The sequence below is a fragment of the Hyperoodon ampullatus genome, assembly GCF_949752795.1.
Source record: "Hyperoodon ampullatus genome assembly, chromosome: 14".
NCBI classification, from domain to species: domain Eukaryota; kingdom Metazoa; phylum Chordata; class Mammalia; order Artiodactyla; family Ziphiidae; genus Hyperoodon; species Hyperoodon ampullatus.
Genome location: NC_136927.1, coordinates 18,589,982 through 18,605,049, shown reverse-complemented (window position 1 = coordinate 18,605,049; position 15,068 = coordinate 18,589,982). Strand labels below are relative to the sequence as shown.

At 40.6% G+C, this 15,068-nt stretch overlaps 1 protein-coding gene across 1 annotated transcript in view; it reads right to left on the bottom strand.

The window, feature by feature from the left end:
* Positions 1–15,068, bottom strand: part of RALGAPA2 (Ral GTPase activating protein catalytic subunit alpha 2) — a gene marked incomplete at both ends in the record, with an annotated part of 280,312 nt that overhangs the window by 166,048 nt on the left and 99,196 nt on the right. Inside the window, 3 exon segments of the mRNA XM_079718966.1 lie at positions 4,110–4,207; positions 5,705–5,842; positions 11,929–12,069. Coding sequence (XP_079575092.1) covers positions 4,110–4,207; positions 5,705–5,842; positions 11,929–12,069 — 377 coding nt within the window.

The following is a 15,068-nucleotide window of genomic DNA, read 5'->3' as shown; positions in this document are numbered from 1 at the left end:
AATTTCAACCCAGTATTGACAAAATGAGCAACTGTCTGTTCCAGACAATAGCTTATTGTGATTAAAAACATAACCAGAAAGGTAAGTCGAGTAGCTTATCTGCAGGACAGAGTTAAGAAGTTGCTATGGAACTGTTACAGTGACTCAGGAGTGAGCAGATACGGCTTTTGATGGTAGAAAAGGAGAAGAAAAGATAAATTTAAAAATGCTGCAGAATGACAGTCAAGAGCTTATATGAGAGCTTATATAAGAGTTGTACATGGGAGTGGACGTTTCATCACAAAAGGATATGAATCTAGGGGACCATGAGAATGATGGTGACGAAGGAAAGAAGGAAAGAAGGGAGAGAGCGAGGGAGGGAGGGAGGAAGGAAGGGAGGGAGGGAGGGAAGGAGGGAGGATGGACGGATGGACAGACAATGGATAGAGGAACTTGAGAAAGTTTCTGATATTTTAATTTGCATCTTTGGGCTGAATATCTAAAGAGAATGTGCTATAAGTGTGCAACAAAAATCCACAACTGGTGAGATGGAGGATACAGCCAAAAATGAAGATATGTATTTAAGGCCCTCCAGTTCAGAGTATACAAAAAACATGGGATTCCATGAGCCAACTAAAGGAATGAATATTAAACAAGCAAACACATGAAAAGGGGGGACTAAGATGTATAATTAAAGGACAGAATAATTATTAAGCTAAAACACAGAAGTAGGTCATAAATAAGAGATTTAGAAGATTAACAGTATATGAAAAAAATATTACTCAGCCTTAAGGAAGGATGATCTATGTCTAATATGACAGTGGAAATACACCCAGGATACTTCCTTAATTGAAAAGCAGAATGTGGGCTCTTCTGCTTCTGATTCTCTGAGAGATGAAATGTCCTCCAACTACAGAACTGGAACCTATATAAAAATTTGGGGCTCACAGGAAGTAAAATAAACCTCCAAGTGATCCATACCCTCTCCCTACCCCCCAAAGCAAACTGAAACCAGGGCAGTGAAATGGGGCTACTTTAGGGGTAAATCTAATGTTACCACTCCCTGTGGCAAAAGGACCAAGAGTCCAGGATTAAAGTAGCACTCCCTGTTTCCTGGAAGAAACAAATGCAAATGTTGCCCTGGTGAAACTTCATCACTTCAGATATCCAGGTTTTCTGTAGATTCAGATGAGCCAGGTAGGAACTCACAACCAAAGATCACCAAACAGCAAAGGAAATAAATAAACCACCATGCACAAGAGTCTCAGAAACAACAAATATCAGATTGATTTCAGATAATGATAAAGAATTTAGAATTGCAATCTGTGATTATTTTGAAGGAATAAAAGATGGCAATCACAAAAATGAGCAAGCAACAGAGATTATAAGAGATTGCAAGATATACTTGAAAAGAATTAACCTGAACTTGCAGAAGCAAAAGGTAAAATTGTTGAACCAAAATACTGAATGAAAGTATTAAACAGCAGACTATTTATGAGTAAGGAGAGAATTATTGAACTGAGTGAAAGATCTGATGAACTATCCAGAATGCACCCACATAGCCAAGGAGAATGGAAAATATGAAAGGGGGCTTGAGAGACATGGAAGACAGAATGAGAAGGTCTAAATATATTTCTACCCAGAATTCCAGAAGGAAAGAGCAGAGAGAACAAAAAAGAGGCAATATTTGAAGAAATGGTTACCAAGAATTTTCCAGAAGCAATGGAAGAACAAGTATTCAAAGACACATGGCACACATACCATATCCAAAACAGGACAAACGTATAGACCAAAAGAAAATGCATCTAAATATACTGTAGTGAAACTGAAGGACAAGGATGAAGAACAACAAGGAACAACAAATAGACAGGATGAAGAGAAGACCTCTCAACAGCAACAATGAAAGACAAAAGATAGTAGAAAAATAGCTTCCATTAGAAGGGGTGGGAGGAAGGAAGAAGGAAGTGGGGGGACTATGGTAATTAAGACAGAAAGACAAAGAAACCAATGATTCAAGAAGCACCAAAATAAAGCCTTACACATCTGGGAAGCAGTATATATGACAGAAAGGTAGCATTCAGATTAATAAAGGAAAAATGAATTCAATATATGGGACCCAGAAATGGTTATCCATGTGGGGAAAGAAAAATGAAATTGGATCCCCACCTCACTCCATAAATATCAACTCTAGGTAGCTGAAAGACTTAAATGTATAAAGCAAAACTGAAACACTTATAAATACAAGGTAAATATTTTTATCCCTGTGCAGTTGATATTTTAAATTTTTCATAAAACATAACCACAAAAATGATAACCAAGAATATCAAAATTAAGAACTTCTGTTCATCAAAAGACAACATAGAGAAAGTGAAAATATATGCCAGACACTGGAAGAAGATATTCACCAGAAACATAACCAACATAGGGTCAGTATTCAGATTATATAAAGAATTAGTACAAATAAAAGAGAAGAAGACAAAGAAATCAATAGGAAAATGGAAAAGACATCAGTAGGCATTCGACAGATGAAAGACATATGGCCAATCAACATAAGGAAAGATTTTAAACTTTATTAGTAATTTGAGAAATGCAAAATAAAATGAGATCCCATTTCCACCCACTTGACTCAAAAGATTTCAAATCTGACAATAGTAAGTGTTGACAAGAATGTGGATGAATGGTAACTCTACACACTGCTGGTACATAAGTGACACAATCACTTTGGAAAAAGACACATTCTTTTGTAAAGAACAACATTATGCTGCTCTGTGACTCATCAATTCCACTCACATTCTTGATGAAGAATGTACATAGCTTCATTTTTCATTTAAAAAAAAGTGAAACAATCTAAATGTCTGTCAACAAGACAATGGGAAAGTAGGCTGTGGTCTATTCACAGTGGAGTATCATACTGCAAAGAAAGCAGTGAACTAGGGCTACGTGCTGCAATGTGGACTTAGAAATACATAATAGTGAGTGAACAAAGCAATAACACCACTTTTATAAAGTTTAAAAATAAGGAAAACTAAAGGACATATTGTTTGGAGATACATACATTTTGAGCAAAACTATAGAGCAAAGCAAGGACACAATAAACACAAAGCCAACAGAAACCTGCTCTCTGAGGGACCAGGATGAAGCCCACAGGCTACGGCAACAACACTGCAGATATTCTAGTTCCTAAGCTGGTGGTGAGCCTCTGGGTGTTTATCTGATTATTGAAATATACATATATAATATACATATACATATGGAATGTGCAAGCTGGTATATGTCCTTTACAGAAATGAAGACAGAGGAAATTTAACACTCATTAGCTTCCAGGCAGGGCAGAGTAGGGAGAGACTTTCTTTGTTTATTTTGTACCTTTCAGTGATGTCTGAGTTGTCTATTCATATATACTAATTTTAAAAAATGAATAAATAGGAATTATCTGCATGAATGAGTTAGGGCTACTTTTTTTTTTTTGCGTTATGCGGGCCTCTCACTGTTGTGGCCTCTCCCGTTGCGGAGCACAGGCTCCGGACACGCAGGCTCAGCAGCCATGGCTCACGGGCCTAGCCGTTCCGCAGCATGTGGGATCTTCCTGGACCGGGGCACGAACCCGTGTCCCCTGCATCAGCAGGTGGACTCTCAACTACTGCGCCACCAGGGAAGCCCAGGGCTACTTTTTAATTTTCTTCTTTATACTTTAAATTTGTGTTTTAAAAAAATAATAAATGCTATTTTAGATTAAAAAAAAAAAGAAACTGTAACAGATCTTTGCAGCATCTCACTTATCTAGGAACTCATGTCAGGTGGAGGCTACAACCTAAAGTGATATCAGGAATAGGGAATCTGAACATTTGTTTGACAGGTAAGGATGCTCCTTAAAAATAGAAAGGGCACATACAGACCAGATGGTAAATTCTGTTTTCATGTTTATTTTTTCCCTAGTTTTGTAATTTGACTGTAATTTTACATAGAAAGTAGGCAAGACTTTAAAAGGCCTCAAGGTCATTTGGCCCTAAAACACATCCAAATGGAAAAAAGTTTTAAAAGACAGCATCACACCACTAATAAATTTATGTATTGTGCCAATAATCTGTTTATTTTTAATGACAAATGGATATATTTTGAAAAGATCTTACTGTTATTCCTTCATGTTCTTTCTTCTCATGTCCTTTGTTCTCCTGAACAGACCTGGGCTCTGAGGAACTCAAATTCTGTGCATTTTCTACCTTTTGACCTAGAGATGTGGGAGAAGGGAGAATCAACAGCAGTACTATTTCAGATGGTAAAACTGGAAAAGGTTTTTATACATAGGTAATTATTACATTTAAGTATCCTAAGATGTACAAAAGAGAGAGATCTGGGCCCAGCACACTGGTAGCCTATGGATCACGTCTGCTCCATAGACCTGGTCTCTGACGCACAGACAGCTTCACTGTCTTGGGTTACGTCACCCAGGGGTCAGGCAACAAGGCCTGTCCCGGAGCCTTGGGGAAGGGGTCTCAGACGAGAGCTGCCTGAGTCAGCCAGGCAAGCTGACTGGGAGAGGAAGCAGTGAGGTGGCTCAGCGTTGCTGGCGAGAGAAATAACCAGTGTCAGTAATAAAAAAGGGAATATCACCACCAAGCCTGCAAAAGGTAATTTAAAAGATAACATTCTATGAGTAGTCTACTACTACTGAGTAGCCTACTCATTCTATGAGTAGGCCAATAAATTTGAAAAAAAATACATGAATTGAACAAATTCCTAGGAAAAAAACACAACTTATCCAAAAGAAAACAGGAAAAAGAAAATATGAATAGTCTTATAGTGATTTAAAAATTTGAATAGTACTTTAAAATCTTCCTAGAAGAAAACTCCAAGCAACCGATGGATTCTACCAAGTATTTAAGGGGGAAAAATAAGTCATAATGATCTTACACAAAAACTTTTGGAGAAGAGAAAATCTTTCAGATAATACATTTCTCAAATTATTTTTATTGTATTTTCTTATTTCAAGAGGATTTCTAAGAGGGGATACTTCCTACGCATTTGATGAGGCTGGCATGACCCTGACGTTAAGGACTAGGGGATGGCTGGGTTGATTTCTTCTCTAACCCATGAAACTAAATAAGTGTGTTCACTGTTGCCAGATACGTTTAAACATGTGCTTTCACTGTAAAATACATTAGTCACTGTTTACAGGTCTGACCATCTGCCTCTGCCCTCCACACCAGTTGCTGCTAAAAGCTATTGGAGAAACTGTGTGGGTTAATGCAATTACAAGTTATCATCTTCAACCTCAGCAGACTCTGCACACTGCTAATAAACTTCTTCACAAGTCTGGTCAGCCTTCCATTCTCACGGTCGACGTTTCTCCTCGCAGCCCTTTCCTCACCCCTCACACCTCTCCTCCCTGCCTCTGCCCAAACTTGCTGCCCTCCCTCACCTGTGGTGAATTTTCTCTACCTCCCACCCACTCCAGCCACTCTGGACTTTTTCCTAGTCCTCAAACATGCCACACTTGAAAAAGTACACATACACACACACTCACACACACACTCACATAATTTGGATAAATAGATTAAAATAAGTAGTTAAAATATTTCATTGCCAGAAATCACATCCTTGCAAATCAACTTATAAATTCCCTTGAAATAAATAGAGTTAGGATAAATGTAGAAAGCCACACGACATGCAGCCTCTTCCCGGCCAGAATCTACGGTCCCGTGTGAGTAAGGGAAGCTGCTGGTACCCGGAGGGGCCTCTGAGCACAGTGGCTCCGTGACGTCAGGGCTGCTGCTGCTCCGAACCATTGGCTGCTGCTCGGCTGCTGCCAGGGGGCCGGATTCGGCTGCAGCTGCATTTTCCGGCTGCGGGCATTCTTCCACTTCTGTGGGCATTGACACAGAACATGCAGGGATGTATTTCAAGGTTTTAAAAAATAATTTCACCACTTAAAACAACTAATTCTCAAAATCATAGTTTTAGATACTATTTTTTCCACAAAAATTGTGCAGTAAGATCGTTGTCTTTCACATCATGAAGTTTTCTACACTTGTTAACAGTAATATTCCACGCCAAGTGTACATCTGCCTTTTAAGTTCTACAAAGCATTTTCTTTCAATCAAAGTGAAGAAAAAAAGAAGGGAGAGCGAGCAGAATGGTTGAGAACTGCGAAAGTCACTGGAGTTTCAGGGACAGGCATGTCAAGGGAAGAGGGATCCGGGAGATGCAGGGGAAGGTCACTTACATGTGAAAGAGTGGGACATCACGCACGCACGTGCGTGTGCGCACACACACACACACACACACACACACATGCCCTAAAGGAAGATAAAAAGAAATGGGAATTTCAACTTGATTATTCTTTTTAACAGATAAATGTACAACTGTCTAAAATAAAATACTGTAATTCTTTAATGATATTTCACCAAATGCAAGGTTGAATTAATCACTAAAGTACGAAAACGACCCACTGGTGTTTTTAGAGAATCAATAAATATATGTCATAAAATAGAAAACCACAGCTGAGCACTGACCACTGGGTGATCCCAGCTAGGATATCTATGAACCATATTCCCCTAAAGAAGGGAAGTCCCTCCAAGCTCGTTTCTAAACTTCACGGTTCATTTTAATCTCCAAAGACAACCCAAGGTACGGAAGAGTCACCCCACCACCTCTCTGCAGCTCCGGGGTTCTATCATCCCTCTGCTCTGGCATCACCATCAGACTCCTAACTTGTGGCCTCAGAGAGGTCCTGCTACGAGAGAGATGCGACTGCGCCACTCCTCCTGCGGAGGCCCGAGGCCCCCATCACTGTCCGTCAGGCTTGCGCTCCAGGGACCCTAGAGGTCACCGCACAGGCTTGATCCCCCACCATGAGCTCTCCCTCACTTTAGTCTTGAGCAGGCCCCGCCCACACATCCCCTGCAGCTCCCCCCTCGAGGCTGACCTCCCCCGGGCCGCCCAGGCGCCCCTCCTGTAGGACTTGCCACGTGGTCCTGCGTGTGACCCCCACCGCTGCCTGCCCCCCAGGCTCCATGCTCCCTCGTGCAGTCACGGAACTCTACACCCATATTTTCCCCAAATTTTCATTAGCTGAAGTTTCAGTCCTTCTAAAAAGGAACTCATCAAAATTCAGCCTGTACCCTCTTACCTGGAAGTGTCACCTGATTCCTCACCTGAAATGCAACTCGCCACCAAGGTGCCCCCATGCTGTGTAACCCTTTCACCAGAGCCACAATCCAAAGGGCTGGTCGGCCCAAACCAGGAAGGTGTATGTAGGAAGGTTCTAAATATAACACAGAGGATTTCACCGAAGGACTGCTGCTTTTATTTTTACTCTCCACATAAAAACTCCATTTTTAAGTACACTGATACAAGTTACCAGGCCTCAAAACCGCGAAATGTGTGTGATCCCTCACTTAGAATGCAAAGTCCTGGGCCACATTCTCCATTCAGATACTGATGGGAAGCTGGGCTTAGGGGACAAGCAGAGTAAGGGAAGGTGGCAGGAACAGACAGACCCGTTACAGCCTCGTCTTTCCAGGCTGTCTCTGCTCTTCCCTGCTCCTGAATAGCCACGAGAAACACCGGACGTCCTAAGTGCTCTGGGATGCTCCGCCCAGCATCCCGGAGCAGAAACCAGCCCCCTCGGCTGTACTCCCAGGCTCCTCAGCCGCAGGCAACAGAAGCCAGATGACCCACGGATCATCCTTCCCGCTGTCTTCTTTCATTGTTTATTCTAGTTATGCAAGATACTAACACCTTCTGGGAAGGGTTTCTACTTGTTAATGAACCTGCTTGTAAATCCCCGTCAGCAGGTCAGCAGAGGGAGCCCAAGAGCTTCCTACTTCTCTAAAAGATAATTGGCACCCGCTGGTCTTTATGGACAGTGGGAAGAGTGGGTTTTATTCCCTTAAACGTGATGCCAAGAACTGGTAGATGTTGGTTTCTGGCCTCTGAGCAGAAACAAATAAGAGCGGGGCCAACAGTGGCAGCATCATTTTCAAGATAAAGAACGACGCCATCTGGTGGGATGCAACAGAGCCACAGGACCACGGCTTAGAGTCCCCACTGGTCCTCAGACAACAGACGGACGAAGAGCCTGCCATGGCCAGCTGGTCTGCCTTCCCAACAGGCTGGCCTGATGTGGCTTTAATGCTCTGTTTTTGTAAACCTGTTGGTAGGGCCTTCTCAGATGGAGGAAGTCCAAGCCTGAAAACACCATGGGAAGAGGTGGGACGGGAACCGCCGAGAAGAGTGGGAGGGAAGAGGAGAACCATGGGTCCGGGGATCTGTCAGGCTGTGTGGGGACGGTGCCCTGAGCTGTCCCTGTACTTGGCTGTTATGTTGACAGAGTGTGAAAAAAAGGATGTAAATTCTCCTTATCCCACAAGTGAAACCCAATTCCCTGATTTGTATATGTACAATTTTTGGGCTTTTCTCATACTTTGTACTAAGTCTATACTCAAGATTTGTTTTGTATAGATGAACAAATGAATATCAGAAACATTTTCTTAATACCTTTTTCTTTTTTAAACAGTTCTAGAGCTCCCTCTGCTGGCTTTTTATTTTGGTTAAGGCTGCGCCCCTTCTGCAGGGTCAGCTGTAGCAAATGCTTTCATAACAGATTAAAACCATTTAACACTGATATGCAAATATCAAGGTAGAGGATTATCTGATATGCAAAATATAAAAAGGACAGTCTAGGTTATATAAAAATTGCGTTATAAATTCTGGGAGGTCTAATGCATTCTCTGTTTTGACTATCACACAATTTGAATCACTTCAAAGAGCTGAATTCTATGTCAGATTCACCGAATCATTCACTTTCTCTCAAGCAGAGCTAACCCAATAACCCAAACTCTGAAAGCACCAACTTTCTAGCTTCTTGATAGTGTAAGTTACACAACACCAACACCGTTACTAAATCATTGCTTTCTAAAGCTCATTCAAAGCACCAGAAAAATGATCGAATAAGGATTAACTTCATTTTTTCCCACACTGAAAGAAGAATCGGCATGATTAAATCAAGTGTGTAAACTCTTCAGAAACTTCTATTTATTCAGGAATCTGACTACTTTTCAAAAGAAATTTCATTCACTCTTTAAGGCTTCCTTAATCCATCTTATTAAACATACTGAGACTCATTCTTCAATCACCAAAATTCTGGGTTCCATTTACCCCTCATACGAGGTTGCACAAGCAAAATTAATTGTGCCATTTCCTAACTTTTAAAGCACTGTGCACAAACCAAGTTGACCCTATGAAAAGCACAAGAAACATAAATCAACTCAACATCTTGATGTGTCCCACAAGGACCACAGGTCAATCAGCCCGAACCCTGCCCACAAGCACATCCTGATAACTGGGCGCTACCTGGAAGCTGGAGAACCAGATGCAGACGCCACAAAGTGAGACTTTCAGTCAGGTCCCGTTAAGCCTCTCTTGGAATGAGGGAAGATCACTGATCCTCTAATTACTACTATTACAATATTCCCCAAAGAAAAATAAAATCTACCGTCTGCATGGCCTGTAAGTGTGACAAATTGATCAATGTCCCAACATAAAAGCAGTTAAAGTTGCAAAACAGCTAGAAAGAATTGTTTCCACAAAGGAGAAAAAAAGGAAATTGCTGAAACTGCCAGTTCCACCCCCACGTGTTCATTTATGCAGCTATTCATACTAATTAACGGAATATAGGTGGTTGTGACTGTCCCAAAGTTCTGCTGCCACCAAATAGAGAGCCCCAAAGGGATCAGAATAAGACATCATAGTGGGTGAAGGTAAGTACCTCTCTATAGTTTCGGTTATTAAAACAATTTTGGTGGGTTGAATAATCATATCGACAAGCAACAAAACCAAGAAATGTTAACTTAAATGAAAACAAAATTAGCTATCATGTTATAGTAAAGAACGTGTGGCCAGAAGGTCAACTTTAAAATTGCCTGTGTATTATGCATATGAGGATGTACGCCTACTACATCTGTATTTAGTAAAAGGTTAGCAAGATATGCCAACACCAGAATTCAAACTGGAGCACACATTTAATTCTCTCGTGTGCCAGTCAGTGGCAGATGTACAATCTCAGACTGGGGACTGACGTGCATCACTCTGGGCCCAGACTCTTGATAGGACAGTTACACGGGACCGTGGCTCACTTTTCTGGTAAAGAAGAAATGGCTTCAGGTGAGGGAGGAGCTTGCGACTGTGGTTTTCAGATGAAACAGATCAGCAGATCGTCCTCAAAGTCACCATAGTGCTAGGTCCCTGCGCCCTTTGTGCTGTAAAACCAGTAGTGAGGATGGCAGAGGCAGGAAAGCACGGACCAAGCATGGCCTGCTTCACTCCACGCTGAGTCGGGGTCTCTCAAACCTCAGCATCACTGATGTTTTGGGTCAGACGGTTCTCTGTGGCGGCTGCCTTCTCCATTGTAGGATGGTTAGCAGCATCAATCCACTGGATGCTGGTGGCACGACCCCAGCTGTGACAACCACAGATGTCTCCCGACATTGCCAAGTGTTCCCCGGGGGGCAAATCATCCCCAGTTGAGAACCCCTGCTCTAAATCATATTCTGCTTCTGTTGGAGCTGTGTATGTAAATATAGGAATCAAGAATCTGAGTCAACTAAAATATAATAATGAATGAGAAAAAAGCCTCCAAAATGAAATTACTAACAGGAAGAGATTTCTTGTGAGAACACATTCTGGACAAAGTAGTTTAAAAAACTTAAACAAAATGGGAAAAAAATGGGTTGTGAAAAAAGAAAACTTTTCACCATGCAGAAAGTTCCTTATGGGTGTATATCAGCCAAATAGAAAGCCAAAGTATTTTAAATACTTTATTAATCATCTCCAGGCAGGAGTATTTTTTGGAAAACCAAATTATGAAGCAGTTAATGCTCATCAGTAATTTAACTGACTGGTGGCCATCTTCTCCTGTACCATTCTTACTATTTTCCAACTTCAGTATTTACTAGGGAAAAAGAGCTTTCTAAGAAACACAGTCTTTAGTCTTCCCTCATATTTTAGAAATTAAATAATATGATATTTTAGATTCTCATCAGGGGAATGAAGCTAATTTTGCTTTGCTAAACCACAGTATGACATGATTTAGTGCCACTCAAAGCCACAAGTAAGCTATCTCCAGTATTAAATAAATACTAGTCTATAATACCTTCTTTTGGAAAATAAAAAGAACATGGAAATATTTCCCGCTTTAGCAAGAAGATTCAGTTCATCTTAGGATCATTGAAAAATAAGTAGACATAGGCCTAATTATTCACTGTAGAGCAAAGTAAATCCTTTTGTTGAGGTGTCCATGCCAAAAATTTCTTCTGGTGCTGTAACGTCTTAATAAACCAGAAAGTGCAATGTATATAAACAGCAGGTAGCTAAACTCAATTTTAACTGGCTGAAGGCCAGGAATAACATTTCTTTGTTTTGAAAATTAGCAATTTTTATCATTTTTTTTTACTCTAAGCTCAATAATCAGTATGAATCTGTATAAACTGATCATTACTTTAAACATGAATTACTACATGATTTACTAACTCCAAGGAAGTCTAGCCTGCAGAATTTTTCCAGTTTATTCATTTTGGGAGGGAGGCCCAGCAAACATGCTAACATTGGCACACTCAGAACTGTTGCAGAATTTTATGAAGACTTCCTCTCTGTAGGCTCCCTCTTGAAAGCACACGAGGCAGGCATCCCTGTTTTCCCCTCGTAAAAACTATCGTGCTCAGCTGGGAATGCAAAGACCAGTGGTGTTACAGAAATTCTGCCTGACTATCTAATTGCTACTAAGCGTCTTAACTGCATAGAAACAATTGATATTCGTTGAAAATAAAGGCAAAGTGCAATGGTCAGGTAGGCATGCGTGACGTGGGGAAATTAACAAAGGAAGCCAGGCGCAGAGGCGAGCGGGAGCAGCCCAGGGACATGGGGGGGCCACATGAGACAGCATTACAGTACCTGACAGCCTGTGAGAGCAAGAGGTGTAAGATAGACCAGGGAAGAGAGCGCTCACGGTGTGGAGGAGAAGCGGGACGCTTTTAGTGGCGGGCAAAGCCTCAGAGAGGTGGGCACAGCTGCTGATAGACTGGCTTCGCTTAGCTTCCAGGAAAGATAAAGCAACAATTATGTCAGAAGAACCGCAGGATCTTTCACTTCCTTTTCATTAGTATTATTTTTCTGGTCTCTCTTTAAATATTCAAAGGAAGTCATTTCAAACTTTAAAGGAAGTTAGCACAAAGCACAGTATTTAATGATAGTCTCTAAATACAGCCAACTTTCAGTCATTCTGATGGCACGGGAGCACAGGCCTTTCACAAATAATCAATCTCATTTTATAATACTTTGTATGTTGAGCCTTTCCTTTTTTTCTGCTGTGTATCAGATTCACATTTAGCTTGTTTGTTTACTTAGGCAGACATTACAACCAGTTTTCTCTTCCTAATGGGTCCAAACAAAAAGGCCACGGTGAGGGAGGGAAAATCTAACCTAAGATTAAAATGGTTTCATAAAAAATCAATAATTCAAAAATTGGTTTACTGAGAGATGACTGTATTCAAAAGCAAATCATTTAGTAAACTGAATAGCCTAAAAGCTTCAGAACACATAAAAGTCAAGTTGAACATTCAAGGATCTGATATTTGGGAAAAAAGGTAAAAAATCTCCATGAAACCCATCCTTTTAAATCACATTTCGTGCTTATTAAATCCACAATTTCTTAGTACAAAATTTATGGTGTTCTTAAGTTTCTATGTACTGCTAGTCAAAACCATTTGAGAAAATGGATGGACACAGGAAGAGAGTAGGCCTCATACATATGAAACCACCATCAGTAAAACCAGTTTTATCCTTATAACAAAAATATGGAGGTTTACGTGCTGTATTATTTTCACGTGATTTTATTTAACATTAACGGAATACAACTACGAACGGTAGTGACACATTTGCAAAAAGGAAAACAACCTTTTTACTTTCCTGTCTTCCCCACTCTCTGACTATCAGAATTCCCAGCTCTATAGAACTGTCTGCAGAACTGATTACAGCATAATCACAAACGTATAAGATACTATTTAGGTGAAAACGACTTACGAGTAAACATCAAACTGACTGACTTCAAATTTCCTAAAAGATTTGTCTAACGCTCAATGTCAGGGACATTTCATTTGACTGTTGCTTTAAAACGTTTTCCTCTTATAATTCAAATAATTGTGCATTTTTCCAAAATTGATCACTAGATATTTTAGAGGTAATAAAATATAGATTATTTTGTGTGAAAATTAATTGACTTGCTTTAACCATTCACTTGAGACATGTAAAGTTTTAGCATGATTCATACTCAGGAATGGAGGCTGACTGTATTCTTTTTTTTTTTTTTTTTTTTTTTTGCGGTACGCGGGCCTCTCACTGTTGTGGCCTCTCCCGTTGCAGAGCACAGGCTCCAGACACGCAGGCTCAGCGGCCATGGCTCACGGGCCCAGCCGCTCCGCGGCATGTGGGATCCTCCCGGACCGGGGCACGAACCCATGTCCCCTGCATCGGCAGGCGGACTCTCAACCACTGCGCCACCAGGGAAGCCCCTGACTGTATTCTTAAGACTCCCCCTGCCAGTCCTTTTAAGGTGCAAACGAGTACATTCTCTGTTAAATTAATTGTCACTCCCCTACCCCACAATTGCTGATTTTGTATTTCCCTCTTGCCACCATCATTGACATTTTCTCAGTCTAAGTGTAGTCTGTGGGGTAAGTTATAATAGAATAATCTTAAAATATTCTCTTACTGGGATTAGAAAAAAAAAGTCACTTTCAAATGGGTCTTCCATAATAAACATCTTCATGATAACAGTGCACAAACTAACGTCATGAGCTGCTTCCTGTTCTCTCATTAAAAGGTGGCCTCAACACAACCAAAATCTACCATGAAAATGTTCTGGCCCTTCTTAAAAGACTAAAAATATGTAAAAATAATAGAAGTGAGTAAAAGCTCATGTAGTCTATGTAGATTACATTTATAAAACAGCATGATATAATATTCAAAAACCATTGTTTTCACAGGCAACAAAAGAGTCATAATATTTTATAATATTAAAAAATATAAAATAGGAAATACATATATACGTATCCATACATGTATGTGTGTAGAATACATGAAGATAATAGATCTGTCCTACTCAATAGCTCTCATCTTCATTATCTTTTAAAGGTTATGCTTCCAAGTGTTTTTAATTGAATGAATCCTACAAAGGCCAGGTTTATGGTGTTGAAGTGACATACTCTGCAAGGACCTTTACATGACTTTGTATTGGGTTGGCCAAAAACTTCGTTTGGGTTTTTCTGTAAGATGTTACTTTTTGGCCAACCCGATAAAAGCTCTTAGCTTTGCATGACTTTTCAGGCCCCTGAGAACACTGATAAACAGAACCGCACGGGCATAAAGGCACAGAAGATTTTCTAAAACCTACTGGTGCCTCTACCGTATTGCTGGTCTAGAATACCTCTTGAAAAACAGAGATGCAATTTCTCCTATGGCTGTGTTTTGGCCAAGTAGTGGCATATGGAACATGCAATATACAATCATTTGCTGCTCGTTAAAATGTAAGAATAAAGTTTTAAAAAGTGCTTTGAATGAACACTTTTATCACCTCTGTAATTCAGGGGTTGTGAGGGCCAGCAGGAAGTCTGGGCGGCTCAGGCATGATGCCACCTTTGTCACAAACTTCTCTTCTGATCCCTTTTAAGGATCCAGTGATGGAAGAAAGGTATTTTAGGAGCTGGGATGAGAAAGGAAATGCGTGAATAAGCCTCCCCCAAAGCTGCCTACTACCAGAAACTAGGTCTCTCCTCAGGGAGAGGAGGAAGCAAGAAGGAGGGTATAAATAAGGTGACAATGACAAACAAATACTATGGTAAAAACAAGGAGGAGTTAGGGTTAAGGCGTAATATATTTTCATTAAAACTCCAACAGGATTCTAAGCCGTCTGTAGTAAGCCTTTACTAATAAGCATTGGAAAAAATGTTGAGTGTCCATGAATCTTTGATTTATGACCAGAGGAAACTGGGACCTTCTCTCTGCGGTCAACATGCTGAATATCAATTACAATTGCA